At 48.5% G+C, this 21,238-nt stretch overlaps 2 protein-coding genes across 6 annotated transcripts in view; one reads left to right on the plus strand and one right to left on the minus strand.

The window, feature by feature from the left end:
- The window catches only part of kdr (kinase insert domain receptor (a type III receptor tyrosine kinase)), a 33,206-nt gene extending 20,842 nt beyond the window's left edge, over positions 1-12,364 (minus strand). For 2 of the 3 annotated variants that reach the window (XM_035414720.1, XM_035414718.1), the window contains exons 1-11: positions 12,055-12,364; positions 8,977-9,073; positions 7,798-8,012; positions 6,723-6,844; positions 4,826-4,994; positions 4,488-4,624; positions 3,539-3,713; positions 2,483-2,600; positions 2,019-2,194; positions 1,524-1,680; positions 8-128 (exon numbers count right to left, since the gene is read on the minus strand). In XM_035414720.1, the coding sequence (XP_035270611.1) occupies positions 8-128; positions 1,524-1,680; positions 2,019-2,194; positions 2,483-2,600; positions 3,539-3,713; positions 4,488-4,624; positions 4,826-4,994; positions 6,723-6,844; positions 7,798-8,012; positions 8,977-9,073; positions 12,055-12,142 (1,575 nt within the window). In that variant the 5' untranslated portion in view covers positions 12,143-12,364. The remainder of the gene's footprint in view (positions 1-7; positions 129-1,523; positions 1,681-2,018; positions 2,195-2,482; positions 2,601-3,538; positions 3,714-4,487; positions 4,625-4,825; positions 4,995-6,722; positions 6,845-7,797; positions 8,013-8,976; positions 9,074-12,054) is intronic. The other variant, XM_035414719.1, reaches the window with a different exon arrangement.
- Positions 12,365-16,721: 4,357 nt separating this feature from the next.
- Positions 16,722-19,375, plus strand: srd5a3 (steroid 5 alpha-reductase 3). Of its 3 annotated transcripts, none has more exons than XM_035414723.1 (5): positions 16,722-17,012; positions 17,190-17,341; positions 17,511-17,702; positions 18,040-18,165; positions 19,023-19,375. In XM_035414723.1, exons 1-5 carry the CDS (start codon positions 16,777-16,779, stop codon positions 19,202-19,204), a joined length of 888 nt encoding a protein of 295 aa, XP_035270614.1. In that variant the 5' UTR covers positions 16,722-16,776; the 3' UTR covers positions 19,205-19,375. The 3 variants fall into 3 exon arrangements, with proteins under 3 accessions (XP_035270614.1, XP_035270613.1, XP_035270615.1); XM_035414722.1 differs by having other exon boundaries at positions 16,726-17,012; positions 18,945-19,375; XM_035414724.1 differs by having other exon boundaries at positions 16,727-17,105; positions 18,945-19,375.
- Positions 19,376-21,238: the final 1,863 nt, after the last annotated feature.

Genomic DNA, 21,238 nt, shown 5'->3' on the forward strand with positions numbered 1-21,238 from the left:
GAATCACCTTGTGGAAACGGTCGGTGTCAGTTGTCAGGCTGTCGATGGGATTCTGCCCAGTGTTGTTTGTAATGTCTCTCCATTTTGCGCACTCCTTCTGTATGACCTCTGACCTCCAGCCTCCTGACCTGCAAAACAGAAACATTTTCAGACGACACACATCCAAAGTGGGAGAGCTTAGAAACATTAACACTTGTCTGAGAAAGACAGAACATGTTTTAATGCTGAATTTTTGCACCTGAGTGGAATTATTTTTATCGCACTTGCGAACTTGCCAAATTGACTCAGTTCCCTCTCAACAGCCCCATGCTTAATGAAAGGTGGAACATTTGTAATGGGTACTTCTGTTGCCAGTGCTGACAGTAGTGTTATTTGCATGAACGTCTCCTTCAACCAGAGACCATTTTCAACTGAATAACAAGACCACTATGGGAGAAAGAAAAGGAGGAAAAAAGAGAAAAAACACACAGCAGAAAACCCAAACACACAGCTCTCTACCAGAGCCACCCTCACACACACTCACTCCAGAGAGAGAGAGAGGAGAGAGAGAGGGAGGAGAGAGAGGGAGGAGAGCGAGGAGAGAGACAGAGAGAGGGAGGAGAGAGAGAGAGTGGGAGGAGAGAGGGAGAGGGAGAGAGACAGCTATGCAGGAAGGAGCCTGCTCTAGGTCACAGTGTGTGAGAACAACAGGAAGTGATGCCGGACAGTGAGGAGGAAGTGATGCCGGACAGTGAGGAGGAAGTGGGGCCAGGTGTGGGCCATAGATAAGGTCCTCCTGGGGGGGGGGGGTCTCAATCAGGTCCTGAACACACACAGCACTCCAACACATATAACACACACATAACGCACAGGACACACATGCAGAACACACAGCCTGCACAAACAGAACACAAACACAACACTCTGTTATTTTACAAGAGATTCACACTAATTTGGGGCCCATATAATACTTGAAATAGTTAAATTATAGCAAAAAACGAAGTGAAGGGAAAAAGCGCAATGTCATCTTTGTCAGCGTTTCTAGTATTAAAATGTCGGCAGTGTCTTCTTCTTACAGCTATAACAGATGCTACGGTAATTGACAAGATGGCGTACTGCTTGGATTTAAACAGACTGTGCCATATTGGCAGGATCCTGGTCATCTTAAAGAGTTCATGCTCATTCCTGAAATTTGAATCGCACAGAATTATTTTTGGCACTTCAGACAGTTTAACTGGTTAAAAAGCAGCAGTCTTTTTTTCGATTCCCCAAAACAATACCATGAGACAATACCATGGAAACACAAAGAACAGGAGAAGAGAACATGTAAAACACATGCAGGGCACACAGACAGAACACACATACATGCATACACAGTTACATAAACACACACTCACAGCTACACAAACATATACATACACACATGCACATATGCATAGTAACACACATACACACAGCTTCTCTACACACAAGCAAACACACTGAGGTCATGACACTTGTGACATACAAAAGCACAGATTGGGGTCACATGACTGGTGACTCACAGGAAATCGAGAGGGCAGTCCTCGAGGGGCATCCACTGCCATTGGACGGAGATGGGGGAGGGGCGTCCCCGCACCGTGCAGCGGAGGGTGGGGCTGCTGCCGAACATGTGCACGTCCCCATCCTCCAGCACCTCCTTCTCAAAGATCTGGGGAGGGACTGCAGAAACAGTACAGACAACCATTAACTGCACATGCTCAATACAGACACCTATTAACTGTACACGCTCAGTACACACCCATTAACTGCACACGCTCAGTACACACCCATTAACTGCACATGCTCAGTACACACTCATTCATTTCAAACAGCAAAATACAAATTCAATTTACACAATTCAAATTCAATTTTTAAACACACCAAATCAGTTTAAGCATTCAAAATTTAAACTGTTTCTCCGTGCCCCACTTCGCACTCACATTGGGATACATTGCACTCGTGATAGACATAAAGCGGTGGGGTGTCACCATAGCGACAGACATTGGGGGTGAGGTTACCGTTGATGAGCAGCTGGAAGGACCGCCTCTGCTCTTGCTTGGTAGTGGGGTTCCTCAGAACCACGGTGTAGTTCCCAGAGTCCCTCTCAGACACTTCATAGATGCTCAGAGCGTCCTTCTCCAGCTTCACCCTGTACTTCTGCTCCTCACGGCTCACTGGCTGCCCGTTCTTCAGCCTGCACACACACACACACACACACACACACACACACACACAGAGTTACACACACACACACACACACACACACACACACACACACACACAGTTACACACACACACACACACACACACACACACACACACACACAGAGTTACACACACACACACACAGAGTTACACACACACACACACACACACACAGAGTTACACACACACAGTTACACACACACACAGAGTTACACACACAGACACAGGGTTGCACACACACACAGAGTTACACACACACACATTGTAGGTATCTCACCACTTCACTTCAGGTTGTGGATAGGCGTCATACTTCACAGGAATCTTCACCATTCTGTCACCTAGAGTGGCCTCCACAGTCCACACAGCCTGCTCATTCAGTATGATGAAGGGCTTTTCTACAGATACAACACACAGCACCATTACATTGTTACAGTTACACAACACTGCTCATTCAGAATAATAAAGGGCTTTTCTACAGATACAACACACAGCACTTTTACACAGTTACACAGTACTGTTACACAACACCACTACACTATTATACTGTTACACAATACTGTTAAACACAGTGACACAACACTGCTACACCGTTACACTACACTGTCACAGTGATACAACACTGCTACACCGTTACACTACACTGTCACAGTGACACAACACTGCTACACCGTTACACTTCACTGTCACAGTGACACAACACTGCTACACCGTTACACTTCAGTCACAGTGACACAACACTGCTACACCGTTACACTTCACTGTCACAGTGACACAACACTGCTACACCGTTACACTTCACTGTCACAGTGACACAACACTGCTACACCGTTACACTTCACTGTCACAGTGACACAACACTGCTACACCGTTACACTTCACTGTCACAGTGACACAACACTGCTACACCGTTACACTTCAGTCACAGTGACACAACACTGCTACACCGTTACACTTCACTGTCACAGTGACACAACACTGCTACACCGTTACACTTCAGTCACAGTGACACAACACTGGTACACCGTTACACTACACTGTCACAGTGACACAACACTGCTACACCGTTACACTTCACTGTCACAGTGACACAACACTGCTACACCGTTACACTACACTGTCACAGTGACACAACACTGGTACACCGTTACACTACACTGTCACAGTGACACAACACTGCTACACCATTACACTACACTGTCACAGTGACACAACACTGCTACACTGTTACACTACATTGTTACATTGATGTAACAGCGCTCAGAGGATAGTGAAGAGGAGCTGCGCATGCTGGTCCTGCTGTACAGAGCAGGAGAGACGCGGTCCTGGCTCTTACCATACACCACCAGAGTGGCCCTGCTGGATTTGCTCATCTGACCGCTGGAGGCAGAGCAAACGTACTCTCCGGTGTCGTTGATGGTCACATTCTCCAGGATGAGGGCGCTGGAGAGCTCCAGTGAGTCCCACAGCTTCTTCTTATGGAAACGAGTCTCTGATACGTTCGAATGGACCTGAGGCACCAACACACACATCACTCACCTGTACCAACACACACACCACTCACCTGTACTAACACAAACGTCACTCACCTGTACCAACACACACACCACTCACCTGTACCATCACACACATCACTCATCGATACCAACACACCCATCACTCACCTATACCAACACACACATCACTCACCTGGACCAACACACACCACTCACCTGTACCATCACACACATCACTCACCGATACCAACACACACATCACTCAACTGTACCAACACACGCCACTCACCTGTACCAACACTTTGTGTGTGTGTGGGTGTGTGCTTGCGTGTGTGAGAATGTGAGTGCCTGTGTGCCTGTGTGAGTGAGTGTGTGTGTGTGTATGTGTGTGCCTGTGTGAGTGAGTGTGTGTGTGTGTGTGTGTGTGTGTGTGAATGTGTGTGTGTGTGTGTGTGAGTGTGTGTGCCTGTGTGTGTGAGTGTGTGTGTATGTGTGAGTGTGTGTGCCTGTGTGTGTATGCCTAGTGTGCATCTGACTGTGTCGTCGGCTACTACTTCGCGTTTTCAGATAAGCATGTCTTTGCTTAATTTGTTCCTGCTGTTGTTAGTTAGAGAACATCGCTGTGCGTTAGTTCAGATAATCTCACTGTGTGAACTGACCTGTTTTCTTGGCTATAAATAGTTGTATGAAATGAGTATTGTGCTTCATCGAATCTGTGTTTTATAGTTGTTCCAATGACCATGATATGCATTGGGTGTGTGCGACTGAGTGGGCGGGGCTACCTCTGACCTTGCTCTGTGGGTAGGTCCACTGGAAGTCGATGCCTACGTTGAGCTCAGTGCGGGCAGTGCAGTTCAGCTGGAACCTCTCCCCCACGGCCAGCCTCTGCTGGGCGGGGCTGACTGTCAGCTCATAGATCCTGTATCCTGCAGGAAAGGGTGGAGGCCAGCACTCAGCACCCATTGTTCTCATAACCACTGGCACATACTGGCCTCACAGCTACACAAACCTAAACATGTCACCAGCATTAAAATCACGCACAAAACAACTGAACAGTAGAACAACGAGCAGCAAATATCACTCAGCCATGGCTGCGTCTGTGGAAGCGAGGCCGGACTATCCCTGACCTACGACTGCGACGATGTAGAGGGAGGACTGGAAGGTCTGGTTGGAGATGCGTGTTTGGCAGAAGACCACGCCGGCATAGCTGATCAGGTGACTCGGCACGATGAAGCCTCTCCTGCTGTCCCAAAGCACCTCCTGCCCGTCTGGAAACAGCTCCTTCTTTGGGTACTTCTGAGAAAAACCACATAGACTGAGACTCATTGCACACAGGCTCATACCAAGACTCATCACACACAGCCTCACACTGAGACTCATCACACACAGGCTCACACAGAGACTCATCACACACAGCCTCATACTGACTGAGACTCATCACACACAGCCTCATACTGACTGAGACTAATCACACACAGCCTCACACTGAGACTCATCACACACAGCCTCACACTAAGACTTATCACACACAGCCTCATACTAATTGATACTAATCACACACAGCCTCACACTAAGACTTATCACACACAGCCACAGACTGAAACTCATCACACAATGCCTCACCCTGAGAGTCATCACACATAGCCTCACACTAAGACTTATCACACACAGCCTCATACTGACTGAGACTAATCACACACAGCCTCACACTAAGACTTATCACACACAGCCACAGACTGAAACTCATCACACAATGCCTCACCCTGAGACTCATCACACATAGCCTCACACTAAGACTCATCACACACAGCCTCACACTGACACGCAACACACACAGCCTCACAGAGACTCACCACACACAGCCTCACACTGAGACTCATCACACACAGCCTCACACTAAGACTCATCACACACAGCCTCACACTAAGACTTATCACACACAGCCTCATACTGACTGAGACTAATCACACACAGCCTCACACTGAGACTCATCACACACAGCCTCACACTAAGACTTATCACACACAGCCTCATACTAATTGATACTAATCTCACACATAGCCTCACACTAAGACTCATCACACACAGCCTCATACTGACTGAGACTAATCACCTCACACTAAGACTTATCACACACAGCCACAGACTGAAACTCATCACACAAAGCCTCACACTGAGACTTATCACACAAAGCCTCACACTGAGATTCATCACACACAGCCTCACACTGACTGAGACTAATCACACACAGGCTCACACTGACTGAGACTAATCACACATATCATATGATGAATTAATTACTGAGTAAGGACAAAAGGCAGCAGACTGGAGCTCTGCAGGACCAGGGTTTCACACACCAACTTCAGACAGCAGGCACACTCATTACCATGACAACCGATCTACAGTGTGACGTTCAGGTCGTAGCGTGTACAGTGTGACGCTCAGGTCGTAGCGTGTACAGTGTGATGTTCAGGTCGTAGCGTGTACAGTGTGATGTTCAGGTCGTAGCGTGTACAGTGGGATGTTCAGGTCGTAGCGTGTACAGTATGATGTTCAGGTCGTAGCGTGTACAGTGTGACGTTCAGGTCGTAGCGTGTACAGCCTGATGTTCAGGTCGTAGCGTGTACAGTGTGACGTTCAGGTCGTAGCGTGTACAGTGTGACGTTCAGGTCGTAGCGTGTACAGTGTGACGCTCAGGTCGTAGCGTGTACAGTGTGACGTTCAGGTCGTAGCGTGTACAGTGTGACGTTCAGGTCGTAGCGTGTACAGTGTGACGTTCAGGTCGTAGCGTGTACAGTGTGACGTTCAGGTCGTAGCGTGTACAGTGTGACACTCAGGTCGTAGCGTGTACAGTGTGACGCTCAGGTCGTAGCGTGTACAGTGTGACGTTCAGGTCGTAGCGTGTACAGCCTGATGTTCAGGTAGGGCCGTGTACGGCGTGATGTTCAGGTCGTAGCGTGTACAGTGTGACGTACAGCCTGATGTTCAGGTAGGGCCGTGTACGCCGTGATGTTCAGGTCCTACCGTGTACAGTGTGACGTTCAGGTCCTCCACCGACCCCAGGCAGGGAATGACCACCCGCTGGCCCTCGCGGATAAACACCACATCGTAGTTCTGCGATGAGCGCACAAACGGAGCTTTGTAGTCTGAAAAAACACAGACAGGGACAGTCAGTTCAGCCGCTGAGCCCCGCCTCCCACCAACAGAACCAGCCAATCAGCTGAGATACAGTGTGTGAGCTGTAAGGCCCACCTCCCACCAACAGAATCAGCCAATCAGGTGAGATACAGTGTGTGACCTGTAAGGCCCACCTCCTACCAACAGAACCAGCCAATCAGGTGAGATACAGTGTGTGAGCTGTAAGGCCCACCTCCCACCAACAGAATCAGCAGCCAATCAGGTGAGATACAGTGTGTGAGCTGTAAGGCCCACCTCCTACCAACACACACCGGATGCGTTGCAGGTGTGTGGGGTGTTGAGTGTGTGGAGTGTGCAGGTGTGTGGGGTGTGGAGTGTGTAGGGGTGTGGAGTGTGTAGGTGTGTGGGGTGTGGAGTGTGATGGTGTGTGGAGTGTGTGGGGTGTGGAGTGTGATGGTGTGTGGAGTGTGTAGGCGTGTGGGGTGTGGAGTGTGATGGAGTGTGCAGGTGTGTGGGGTGTGGAGTGTCATGGTGTGTGGAGTGTGTAGGTGTGTGGAGTGTGTGGAGTGTGTAGGTGTGTGGAGTGTGTAGGTGTGTGGGGTGTGGAGTGTGATGGTGTGTGGAGTGTGCAGGTGTGTGGAGTGTGTGGAGTGTGTAGGTGTGTGGAGTGTGATGGAGCGTGCAGGTGTGTGGAGTGTGTGGAGTGTGTAGGTGTGTGGAGTGTGATGGAGCGTGCAGGTGTGTGGGGTGTGGAGTGTGATGGTGTGTGGAGTGTGTGGAGTGTGTAGGTGTGTGGGGTGTGTAGGTGTGTGGGGTGTGATGGTGTGTGGAGTGTGGAGTGTGTAGGTGTGTGGTGTGTGGAGTGTGCAGGTGTGTGGAGTGTGATGGTGTGTGGAGTGTGATGGAGTGTGCAGGTGTGTGGAGTGTATGTGGAGTGTGTGACAGGTGTAAGAGAGGTCACCTTGTACGTAGACATAAACGGCAGCAGAGGTCTTTCCATCCTCCACAGGCAGGTGGCGGTAGGAGCAGCGGTACTCTCCCGTCTCATTGGCCGTTGCCTTGGTGATGAGCAGGGCGGAGCAGAAGAGGCCAGAGCCGCTGCAGTCGCTCAGAGACACGCGCCCCTCTGTGTGGCTGCGGTTGTAGGGCGTGGTCCAGTCCAGGAGCTGCCGGCCGCTGTGGAGAGGACACACACCCGCGGCTCATTCCACACACCCGCGGCTCATTCCACACACCCGCTGCTCATTCCACACACCCGCTGCTCATTCCACACACCCGCGGTTCATTCCACACACCCGCTGCTCATTCCACACACCCGCGGCTCATTCCACACACCCGCTGCTCATTCCACACACCCGCTGCTCCCACGCTGCTCATTCCACACACCCGCTGCTCATTCCACACACCCGCTGCTCATTCCACACACCCGCGGCTCATTCCACACACCCGCTGCTCATTCCACACACCCGCTGCTCCCACGCTGCTCATTCCACACACCCGCTGCTCATTCCACACACCCGCGGCTCATTCCACACACCCACTGCTCATTCCACACACCCGCTGCTCCCACGCTGCTCATTCCACACACCCGCGGCTCATTCCACACACCCGCGGCTCATTCCACACACCCGCTGCTCATTCCACACACCCGCGGCTCATTCCACACACCCGCTGCTCCCACACTGCTCATTCCACACACCCGCTGCTCATTCCACACACCCGCTGCTCATTCCACACACCCGCGGCTCATTCCACACACCCGCTGCTCATTCCACACACCCGCTGCTCATTCCACACACCCGCTGCTCATTCCACACACCCGCGGCTCATTCCACACACCCGCTGCTCCCACGCTGCTCATTCCACACACCCGCGGCTCATTCCACACACCCACTGCTCATTCCACACACCCGCGGCTCATTCCACACACCCGCTGCTCATTCCACACACCCGCTGCTCCCACACTGCTCATTCCACACACCCGCTGCTCCCACGCTGCTCATTCCACACACCCGCTGCTCCCACGCTGCTCATTCCACACACCAGCTGCTCATTCCACACACCCGCTGCTTATTCAGAGCCCCAGTGGTTTTTGGGATACACATGCATTCAGAGCCCCAGTGGTTTCTGGGATACACACCTGCATCGCAGCTCCAGTGTTTCTGTGACGTTGATTCTGTGAATTTGGTCCTGGATGTTGAGCCATGGAGGGTCAGGAACAAACTTCAGGTCTATCGCTGGGAGAGAAATGGACCCAGTTACTACTCAACAACTCACTCAAAACATCCACATTCAACAACTCACTCAAAACATCCACATTCAACAGCTCACTCAAAACATCCACATTCAACAGCTCACTCAAAACATCCACATTCAACAGCTCACTCAAAACATCCACATTCAACAGCTCACTCAAAACATCCACATTCAACAGCTCACTCAAAACATCCACATTCAACAACTCACTCAAAACATCCACATTCAACAGCTCACTCAAAACATCCACATTCAACAGCTCACTCAAAACATCCACATTCAACAGCTCACTCAAAACATCCACATTCAACAACTCACTCAAAAAATCCACATTCAACAGCTCACTCAAAACATCCACATTCAACAGCTCACTCAAAACATCCACATTCAACAGCTCACTCAAAACATCCACATTCAACAGCTCACTCAAAACATCCACATTCAACAGGATAACAGACTTTTCTACCTCCATCGACTAAGCGCGAGTCGGCATCCCACCAGTGGACTGAATTCCTGGTGTAAAACCCAGAGCAGGTTTGCTGAGCTGAAAATTTGTGGGGTGAAAACTTTTCTTTTAACTTATCATTGGTCTCAACCTGTTTTCATTTATTTCCCTCAACAAGCATGCCAATGATTTGGCTACCTAACCCTAACCCTAACACACAGCTTCTCCACATCAAATAAGAGAGACTGAATGACAAATATTATTACGAAACATTAGCTTTCAGTATAACCAGTGATAACAAAATCTGCACTTAAGTTTGTTTAAAATCTGCGCATTGCAGGTCTTTGCCCGGAATATTCTCTGAGTCTTTGAGTGTAGAGGAGGAAGAGGTCCACATGTATCCACAAATAATGTTGATAAAATGTGCACTATTTTGCAATGAAAATAAAAATATTTGTATTACTTGCTAAAGGGCCTAATTGAGGAGAGATGGTTATATCTGCAGTCTTGAGTATTTTGTGAATCCCTTCATTGATAATCAAGGAAAATGACTGAAAACAGATCGAGACCAATAATCAGTTTAAGGGGAAGTTTTCCACCCCACTAATTTTCAGCTCACCGACTGCCACTGGTAAAAACAGCGCAGGACTCCCGCAGGACTCCGACGCTGGTAGAGAGGGGACCATGGCACATGCCCATAACCACACATCCTGGCCCAACACACTCAGACGCTGGTAGAGAGGGGACCATGGCACATGCCCATAACCACACATCCTGGCCCAACACACTCAGACGCTGGTAGAGAGGGGACCATGGCACACATCCTGGCCCAACACACTATTCAGCGGTGTTACATTGGGGTTTACATTCTGTTCCCCGAGTGTAGATCTGCTTCCCAAAGACAAACACGCGAAAAGGGCTGAAAAGCCTGCGCAGGCCTGCTTCCCTCTCAGGGAGCAAACGGCATTATTCTGTCAAAACAGGAAGAGCAGGCAGATGTGCAAGGGTCAGGATGGGGGCTCTGCTCTTGGAGCCTGAGGTGGGGTTCCTGTTTTAGGATTCTGGGGAAAGAACAGCTCTATTCCTGCGGATATCGCACATCGCTTTAATCAGCTCTATCTAAATATGCACAAAAACTTCATCTATCTCAAGACTTCAGTAGTACCTTGTCTGAGATTAATGAATCACAGACGCACACATTCAAAGATGGATGGCAGGCTAAAACACACAACTTCCATCTGCAATCCTTTGCAGGTATCAGGCTGAATGGAATTAGCGTTTAGATTCAGCTCATTATTGGTCAGATATTCTGAACTACTAATCCCCAGGTTGTTGTTAAGGCAAAATGCATTTTTTAACATTAGCACGTAGAGCCACTGTAAAGAAGATCTCAAAATCAGTGCAACAGTGCAAAGGACTGAAACACAAATTATAGAAAGTTTTTTTGTAAATCAGACTCAACAAAAAATGTCACCAGTCTGATTCAGCATTCATAAAAGAGCCTGAAAAGCGTATCTTGCACTTAACATGTTCACAGATACACCCCGGCCTCTTTTCCACCGATACACCCCGGCCTCTTTTTCCACCGATACACCCCGGCCTCTTTTTCCCCGATACACCCCGGCCTCTTTTTCCCCGATACACCCCGGCCTCTTTTCCCCCGATACACCCCGGCCTCTTTTTCCCCGATACACCCCGGCCTCTTTTCCACCGATACACCCCGGCCTCTTTTCCCCCGATACACCCCGGCCTCTTTTTCCCCGATACACCCCGGGCCTCTTTTCCACCGATACACCCCGGCCTCTTTTTCCCTTCTTTGATTCATAGTCTGTAAGACTTTCAAATGTTTTTCACATTTTCACATTTTCAGCCACCTTGTGGGGAGGACAGCAACATTCATCTGAATGAGAAAACCACTTTAAGACCGGTTAACTGTTACCTGGGATCACAAAATCATCAAGCACATTCAAAATAAATACCTGTGAATTGTTAGATCGCAGTCTATCAGATGCCAAAGCAAATCCGTAGAAAAACCCTATAGCATGTATATTTTTAAAATTATTTTCGAACAATGAATTTGCGGTTATAGGTCAGGTTACTCATCCATAAACGTTCACACTTCTTACCTGACACAATGGTTATAAAACAAGCATATCTAAAGTGTGAGCCTACATAGGACATACGCAGAAAATGTCCGTTGGTAATTGAAGTCTTAACAGAGTACATGAGTCCAACACGGACCGCACTCTCTCCGAGTTGATTTAACACAGAACATTTTACAGAGTCGTGAGATAATATTTCGGCGTGGAATATGGGTCATCTTAATACATGTTAGAAAGTAAATGTAAAATATTGAAGCCCAGTAGTTATTAATAACTTATTTCCAATACTTTTGAAGGGGCGACAGTGGTGCCTTCTATATCTTATACTAAACCAGTTTCTGAATTTTAAATATCAACATTGCTAGATTTTATTTATTGTATATTTTACTGTCTGCAAATTTATCAGAAATCTTACCGGCGACACTGCTGAGCCCGAGGAGGAGTCCCAGCACAGTAATGACGGAGCGCGCCTTGGTCATCTTCCGCGGAGAGGTACCAACCATGCGTCAACATGCAATACTGCCGCTCATTTAAAAAAGTACTCTTCATCCGCTCATCTGGACGAGTATAGTGTAATAAATATTTACATTCTCCACCGGACAAAAAGTAGGAACGGAGTTAGAAAGAAAAAAAATCCAGCCGATAGAATGAAGTAGTAGATGCGAACCTGCTGGTGTCCGGCTCTAATCCCGATGCGCTCCCAGTTCGTGGTTTTGTGGAAGTATGGCACAGGCTCTGAGCAGGCTCGCGCGGGGAGGGGGGGCGGGGGGCACAGGTTTCCGCTCGGTGTTGTTGCCCCGATCAGTAGTAAAGCGCCCTTTCAGATAGTTATAGTATGAACGCGACTATCGGCTGAGAAGACGGCAGCAACGATTTTGTACATTGCGACGTTGTATTTTAGTCGATCGGCTTGTATTCGTATTAATCATTTTTTTTTGCACCTGTACGAACTACAGACGGCTTATGATACCGAGCACCAAACACCACAGAGATTTCATTGGTTTTCCGGAACAGAAATAGTTTTTTACATTTTAAATTCTGAAATGCTTAAACTTTAATTTAATCTTTTCGGTTTCTCCGTGTTTCGTATCTTAGGTGAACGACTCGGACGCTTGCTGTGAACATTTATTTATTTATTTATTTATTTATTCATTCATTTATTACTTCCTGGGCACATTTCCTGAGTTGATCAGGGCTGGGCCACGAAGATAAGATGCTTAGCAGCAGAAACCAGGACCAGGGCTCAGGGCTACCCCATATAAGTAGTTTGCAAGTGTCCAAGGGCTTACATCACCGTTAATGAATCCTTAAAGAGCCAAAGAAGGCATATATACTAAAGCACTTCAGCACACAGTCATTGTGCTGTCCCTAACACACTGCACACTCACTGTGCTGTCCCTAACACACCACACACTCACTGTGCTGTCCCTAACACCCTATACTGTCCCTAACACACTGCACACAGTCACTGTGCTGTCCCTAACACACTATTGCCCCTAACACACTGCACACAGTCACTGCGCTGTCCCTAACACACTGCACACAGTCACTGTGCTGTCCCTAACACACTGCACACAGTCACTGTGCTGTCCCTAACACACTGCACGCAGTCACTGTGCTGTCCCTAACACACTGCACACAGTCACTGTGCTGTCCCTAATACTGTATACTGTCCCTGTACATGTTTGGGTCTAAACCAGGTCACTGCCCCAAACACTGCATCTGTACATGTTTAGGTCTAGACCCGGTCACTGCCCCAAACACTACATCTGTACATGTTTCGGTCTAAACCAGGCCTCTCTCTGGCCCTCTTTGTCTACAGTGTGCCCTCCAGAAAGTAAACTCTAGACACACAGCTCTGATTGGTCAATATGATGGAGAAATACAGCTCTGATTGGCGTTTACACTGCCTACTCAAGGCTCTGATTGGCTCTTCCCAGCCAGCACAGAAAATGAAATCCTGGGAATGAACAGACAGGATGCTCTCAATCTGCCCTAATGCTGCTGCAAACTTGCTCCACTGGACCAGCTCCAGCCCTGCCCGCCGGCTGGATAAGGCTTGTAGAGCATGCAATACAGAGGTTACTGGACAAAGAGCCCGACAGAGCAGAGTCTATTCACACTGCCCAGCTCACTGCACTGTAATCAAATGGGCGCTGTGATTGGCCCTCTCACAGTGGGCGTGGCCCTCCTCCAGGGCAGGACCATAGCTGGGGGGCCAGCATGGGCCTCCCCCACCCAGGGCTGTGGAAATATAAAGACCCCACCCTTGTTTTTGCCACTGTGCTGTATGACCGGTCCGAAGGGCCAGACTGAAGTCCCCCCCCCCCCACCTCTTCCTGTCTCACTAAACCAGCTCCCTCCCTCCCCCCCCCCGCCCCCCCCCCCCACCCCCCACCCCACAAAACTCACAATAATGCCCAACTAACTTTTCCACATCCAGGGTAGAGAGATCTAGTTTCCATGGTGACAAGGGTCACAAACTCAGCATAGAGAGAGAGAAGTGATAAAAGGAGGGAAGCTGAGGGTCAGACACTGAGCAGATTCATACTGACGGTTTTTCCAGTGATTACAGGAGCCAGTCAAAGCTGCTCCTCTTATCGGGTGCAGGGCAGAGCTTTCTGAGGGGTCCATGTGCATTTTATTCACACACACTCTCTCTCACACAAACACACACACACACTCTCTCACACAAACACTCTCTCTCTCTCTTACACACACACACACACTCTCTCTCTCTCTCACACACACACTCACACAAACACACACACACACTCTCTCTCTCACACAAACACACACACACACATACTCACAGGTAGTGTCTACAGCAGCTCTGACCCCCCAGCTCTTACAGGCTGTACCAGTGTGCCTCCTTCCCTGTTAAAGAGCTTTACACACCAACCATCTCATAGTAACAAACACTGCCTATGACTGAGAGAGAGAGAGAGAGAGAAGGTAGGGGGGAGAGAGAGAGAGAGGAAGGAAGATGGAGAAAGGGAATGGGAGAGGATAATACATTTATATCAGTAAACAAGTTGTAGAGTTGATTTTTGGCTGGACCGCAACAGCGGGTCCAGCCCTACAAACACGAATGTCTGTGACTGAGTGAGTGATGAAGTTACACCATTGGTCGGCCGGATCACGTGTGTTAGGTCCAGCCATACACTAGGTTTTGACCTGGTCTTGTTTTTATTGTCATTGTTCTTTGTAACATGTTCTCTGGCAACAGAGTATGTCATGCCAACCTTAAAACTTTAATTGAAAATGTTTAATTGAGAGAATGAAGGAGGGAAAGAGGGAGGAAGAAGGAAGGAGAGAAAGGGCAGAGGAGAAAGAGGGACAGAAACTCTTCATTAAGCAGTGTTTCTACACTCTTTCACTGCAGCGGAACTCGCCTGTGTGCTGCTTTCTGTGGGAGAAGTGCACTGTCCTGTTTAATTAATGCTGTGCTCTTTCAGACAATGGCTGGCTATCATCAGCAGGGTAGTGTGTGTGCGCATGTGTGTGTGTGCGTGTGTGTGTGCGTGTGCGTGTGTGTATGTGTGTGTGTGTGTGTGTGTACCTGTGTGTGTGTGTGTGTGTGTGTGTATGTATGTATGTGTGTGTGCGTGCATGTGCGTGTGTATGTATGTATGTATGTGTGTGTGTATGTATATGTGTGTGTGTGCGTGTGTGTATGTATGTATGTGTGTGTGTGTGTGTGTGTGTGTGTGTGTGTGTGTGTGTGTACATGTGTGTGTGTGTGTACATGTGTGTGTGTGTGCGTGTGTGTATGTATATGTGTGTGTGTGTGTGTGTGTGTGTGTGTGTGTACATGTGTGTGTGTGTGTGTAAGTATGGGGGGGAATCGCAGTTGGCACGGGGGGGGGGGGTCGGGGGCAGGAAACAGAACACACTTCCTCATGCAGGATACTGCAGGCCTTCCAGAGCCATCCTGGAGTCAGAGTGCACCTATCCCCTATCCTCTGATAACACACACACACACACAAATACACAAACGCACACACATACACACACACACACACTCACACTCACACTCACATTCACATACATTACTGCACAAACACTAACAGGCACACACACAAATACACAAACGCACACACATACACACTGACATCCGCGTAATGCTCGTCTGCAGAGGTGCGGATGGAGAGCACAGAGGAATGCTCGTTAATTCTAGGGGTGTATCGATGTATCAGATGAAAAAGCAACCATCCAATCCAATGAATACTACATGCATAAATCGATACATATCATTATTAATCATTGCAAAATATTTATTCAAATGTCTATAATCTTACGGTGGTTTGCTCTCTAGAAACACTGCCAGCATCATTGTTTACGTTTCAAATTCGACCTCATCATCACTTACGCTAGTGCTGTTTTTCCTTCTGTCAAACGTGACGTCAGTAGGTTTTTGCAGTCTCAACCTCATTTCGGTTGTATGTGTACGGTGTAACAGGATTGTTTTTGCTGGATCATACTTATTGCTAATTTCTTACGATATGGGATCGTTCTGGTTCGTATTGCAGCAAAATGTGAAATTTCCAAATATCGACCAATCACTTCAAGCGTCCGAATCGCATCCTATCGTGGTGAAGCCTCACACAATGTATTATCATCTAATGAAAATAAAATGTAACATTACTTTTTGTACGACAGTACGTGTGTTGGTTTGTGGAAACCGGCTTTCTACGTTTTAGAGATTTTTTTATGCCAGATATTATTTTCACAGAACAATCGCAGTTTAGCAGGGCAGAGGATTCACCGGCCTGCGGGTAGTTTATAGAAGGCAACAACACTGAGAGTTTAATATTGGCCTATGTGGTACTGCGTCCCAGTGGCCGACTAAAGCCTGATGAAAACTTGTTAAGTGCTACCACCTACTGGCTAACGGAGGGAACGCACACTCATTCTTCTGCTTAAAGGCTTACTTAATACTAGGTACGTAATTCCACGTTATTCTGTTTGTCTTATTTTACATGGTACGTTTTAAATAGCTGTGTTCCCTGTCATGAAATTACCTGTATTGCAAATTACAATATATGCTTATTTAATCTCTGGAATAGGCCTACAGTACGACGCCATTATTTGCAGACCGGAACCCCAGTACTCAACACCATGATGCTCATCGGAGATGTTAAACATTGACACTATCATGCTATTTGTAGGATTTAGTGCAGTTGACTTTACATGGTTATTATTATCGCTGATTTTCTTACTCGCATTTTCTTTACACGTGTTTCTTTTTCACTCTTCCGCCAAATTTACACAATCTCGTTCGTTTCAGCTGTTTCAGGATCTGATCAGATACGGAAAAACCAAGAATTCACAGCGTCCAGCCTATGTGCGGGTTTTTGACGTTCCCAAAAGGTAACGTTCGACATCTGAGGAACCAACTGTGGGATTAGTCTGTTACTGCTCGCTTAATGCACATCCGACTGGGTGAAGTTGGTTCGTTCTCCTGTATGTGTTACGAGTTTTCTTTTTCGTAATTGCACGAGCTGTCCAGTATTCCCCCATTGAGAACACGATGTTTCATCCCTACAGATGGTTCTCTCATTTTTACATGGTTTCGGTCGTGTGGAACGGCTTGTTAATCACGCTGTCCCTGCGAACTTCCCTCCTGGGATCGGACCTACCGCTATGGCTTAGCAACACGCTAGGATTCCTGACCGACAGTTCCGCAGCGGCGTGGAAAGGTATATCTGATTGATGTTGACACTGTAAAAGAATTAACATGACGGCTAGTAGTGTATGTTTTTTATTTTGCGTTAGATGCGTCTTGGGGGTTTCTTTTACAATACGCACCACATCCTCAGAGTTTCGGATGGTTTAAGATACTTACAGACCCTGGCGTCTCTGCTCCAGGAGTCCCGTTGTCTACTGCACTTGCGCAGATGCTGCTCTGGGTGCACTCGGCCAGGAGGCTTCAGGAATGCGCGCAGGTCAGTGTCTTCTCCGGAAGTGTCATACACGCCGCGCAGTACGCCTTCGGTCTGGGGTACTACGTCCTGCTGGGCCTGACGGTTTTGTGCGTGGGCGGCCCGCACCTGCAGGAAGGTGAGTCTTGCGCTTGCGCGTTCCCTAAAGTTGTGCTGCTCCTGTTGGTAAACGAGATTGCACTCTAACGGTTTTGGTGTATTGCTTTTACATTACATTACATTACATTTATTTGGCAGACGCTTTTATCCAAAGCGACGTATAAAAAGGTACTTTTAGTTCTCCAGAACCATATAAGTATTAAATGGTAGCCTTCCATCTTAAATTACTCCTCCCAGTGGTGTTGCATGTAGAGTTTGTATTCTGTTTATGGTGAGTGACACATGGTTAACACCCTAGTGTGGAGTACGTGCGTGTCTGCGCATGCATTATGTTCATGAAGCTGTGTTTTGGGTAGGGACGCCTGCATCGCTGACCCAGCTCCAGTGGTGTCATGCTGCTGGAATCCTGCTCTTCCTTTGGGGCTCGCTGCACCAGCATCGCTGTCTGCGGCTGCTGGCACACCTGCGCACCGGAGCTTCAGGTGAGGCTCACACGGGGGCAGGAAGTGCAGGTCAGGCTCACACAGGGGGGCAGGAAGTGCAGGTCAGGCTCACACAGGGGGGCAGGAAGTGCAGGTGAGGCTCACACAGGGGGGCAGGAAGTGCAGGTCAGGCTCACACAGGGGGACAGGAAGTGCAGGTGAGGCTCACACAGGGGGACAGGAAGTACAGGTGAGGCTCACAGGGGGGCAGGAAGTGCAGGTGAGGCTCACAGGGGGGCAGGAAGTGCAGGTGAGGCTCACACAGGGGGGCAGGAAGTGCAGGTGAGGCTCACAGGGGGGCAGGAAGTGCAGGTGAGGCTCACACAGGGGGGCAGGAAGTGCAGGTGAGGCTCACACAGGGGGACAGGAAGTACAGGTGAGGCTCACAGGGGGGCAGGAAGTGCAGGTGAGGCTCACACAGGGGGACAGGAAGTACAGGTGAGGCTCACAGGGGGGCAGGAAGTGCAGGTGAGGCTCACACAGAGGGGCAGGAAGTGCAGGTGAGGGTTGTATATGTGCGCAGGAAGTGCAGGTGAGGCTCACACAGGGGGCAGGAAGTGCATGTCAGGGTTGTATATGTGAGCAGGAAGCGCAGGTTTGGACTTCACTCTCACACTTCAGCCAGAACAACCCAGGACCAGGCATTAGACTGAAGATTTTATAAAGGCAGTGTGTTTCTGAGCATAGTGAATAACTGCTCAATTGTGGGAAACTGCACTTGGCAGCATGGAAATGTGTGCTGGTCCTGTTGCTTCCATTGGTGACTGTGTTGTTTGTAGGTGAGGTTCAGACGCTGGAGCATAAGGTTCCCTGTGGAGACTGGTTTGAGCTGGTGTCCTGCCCGCACTACTTTGCAGAGCTGGTGATCTACGTGTCCCTCGCCATCGTTACTGGCGGCCGTGTGCTCACCTGGTGGCTCGTGGTCCTGTACGTGCTCTTCAATCAAGCCCTGGCTGCGCAGCTGTGTCACGAGTTTTATCGCAGGAAGTTTGAACACTACCCTAAGCAGCGCAAGGCCTTCATTCCATTTCTGTTTTAGCTCCTCTGCACCGCCCATAGCTTTGTGTGTGTGTAACCATTCACTGTTTAAAAAAATACATTCAGGAAATGTGTCTATTGTGTCTATAATTTGAGATGATCCTGTCAAATGAAAGTTTGTAATGGCTGCATATGTTTATTTTAAAAATAAAAACCCAAACAACACCAAAGAGCCTATAGACCAGAGCCTGTCTGTTCCACAGCCTGAGTACAGCTTACCTACCAATGCACTCACATCCTTCAGCTTCACACATCCAGCTGAGCAGATACACTGGTTTAATTTCCACAAGTGTCTTCTTACCTAGCTTGCTAACTGTTGATTAGCGGATATGGTTAATCACAAAAGCTGCCCATCTGGCGCAGCGAATATCACTGTTGCCTCACAGCAAAAAGGTACTGAGTTCAGATCCCAAAGAGCCTTCCATGTTCTTCCCCAAAGAGCCTTTCATGTTCTTCCTGTATCTGCGGAGTTCTCTACCAGGTACTACAATTTCCTCCCACAGTCCAAAGACAATTTGAGACTAAATTTCCCATAGGAATGAGTGTGTGTGTGCGTGTGTGTAGGTATGAGTGCACGAGTGAATGGTGTGTGTGCCCTGGGATGCATTGGTGACCTGTCCAGGGTGTATTCCAACCTTCTGCCCACTGCATGCTGGGATAGGCTCTGCAACCCTAACAAGGAATAGATGGATGGGTGTACCTGAGCCAGTGCTAATCAATTAGGTTGGAACAGCGCTACCCAACCATGTTCCTGGAGATCTACCATCCTGTAAGTATTTATTTCAGGTGAGCTTAGTTTGGGCTGGAGTGAAAAACTACAGGACAGTATATCTCCAGGAGCAGGGTTGGCAGCCCTGGGTTAGGATTAGGGTAAATGTTGCTTGCTGCTTCTTTGGAGTTTTTTTGGCTACAGTAGTCATTACTTGTACTTGAAACTTAAAAACTCTTATGCAGCTTTAAATGGACCAGGTGAAATATTTGTGATTGGCTATGGGACAATTTGTGGACTCTACAAAATATAACTATAATAAATAGTCGCCATCACCTTTGATGATGGAGAAGGGTTGTATGTGAGCAGGAAGTGCAGGTGAGCGTTGTATATGTGAGCAGGAAGTGCAGGTGAGCGTTGTATATGTGAGCAGGAAGTGCAGGTGAGGGTTGTATATGTGAGCAGGAAGTGCAGGTGAGCGTTGTATATGTGAGCAGGAAGTGCAGGTGAGGGTTGTATATGTGAGCAGGACGTGCAGGTGAGCGTTGTATATGTGAGCAGGAAGTGCAGGTGAGGGTTGTATGTGTGAGCAGGAAGTGCAGATGAGGGTTGTATATGTGAGCAGGAAGTGCAGGTGAGGGTTGTATATGTGAGCAGGAAGTGCAGGTGAGGGTTGTATATGTGAGCAGGAAGTGCAGGTGAGCGTTGTATATGTGAGCAGGAAGTGCAGATGAGGGTTGTATATGTGAGCAGGACGTGCAGGTGAGCGTTGTATATGTGAGCAGGAAGTGCAGGTGAGGGTTGTATATGTGAGCAGGACGTGCAGGTGAGCGTTGTATATGTGAGCAGGAAGTGCAGGTGAGGGTTGTATATGTGAGCAGGAAGTGCAGGTGAGGGTTGTATATGTGAGCAGAAAGTGCAGGTGAGGGTTGTATGTGTGAGCAGGAAGTGCAGGTGAGGGTTGTATATGTGAGCAGGAAGTGCAGGTGAGGGTTGTATATGCAAGCAGGATGTGCATGTCAGGGTTGTATATGTGAGCAGGAAGTGCAGGTGAGGGTTGTATATGTGAGCAGGAAGTGCAGGTGAGCGTTGTATATGTGAGCAGGAAGTGCAGGTGAGGGTTGTATATGTGAGCAGAAAGTGCAGGTGAGCGTTGTATATGTGAGCAGGAAGTGCAGATGAGGGTTGTATATGTGAGCAGGAAGTGCATGTCAGGGTTGTATATGTGAGCAGGAAGTGCAGGTGAGGGTTGTATATGTGAGCAGGAAGTGCATGTCAGGGTTGTATATGTGAGCAGGAAGTGCAGGTGAGGGTTGTATATGTGAG

The sequence above is a fragment of the Anguilla anguilla genome, chromosome 4, assembly GCF_013347855.1.
Source record: "Anguilla anguilla isolate fAngAng1 chromosome 4, fAngAng1.pri, whole genome shotgun sequence".
Taxonomy (NCBI): domain Eukaryota; kingdom Metazoa; phylum Chordata; class Actinopteri; order Anguilliformes; family Anguillidae; genus Anguilla; species Anguilla anguilla.

Excerpts from the sequence above, each read along its gene's own strand:
- srd5a3 (XM_035414722.1), top strand. The coding sequence starts at position 16,777 with ATGTTAAACATTGACACTATCATGCTATTTGTAGGATTTAGTGCAGTT. Across the intron at positions 17,342-17,510 it reads TTCCGCAGCGGCGTGGAAAG|GAGTCCCGTTGTCTACTGCA; the intron begins GTATATCTGATT and ends TCTCTGCTCCAG. Across the intron at positions 18,166-18,944 it reads CCTGCGCACCGGAGCTTCAG|GTGAGGTTCAGACGCTGGAG; the intron begins GTGAGGCTCACA and ends TGTTGTTTGTAG.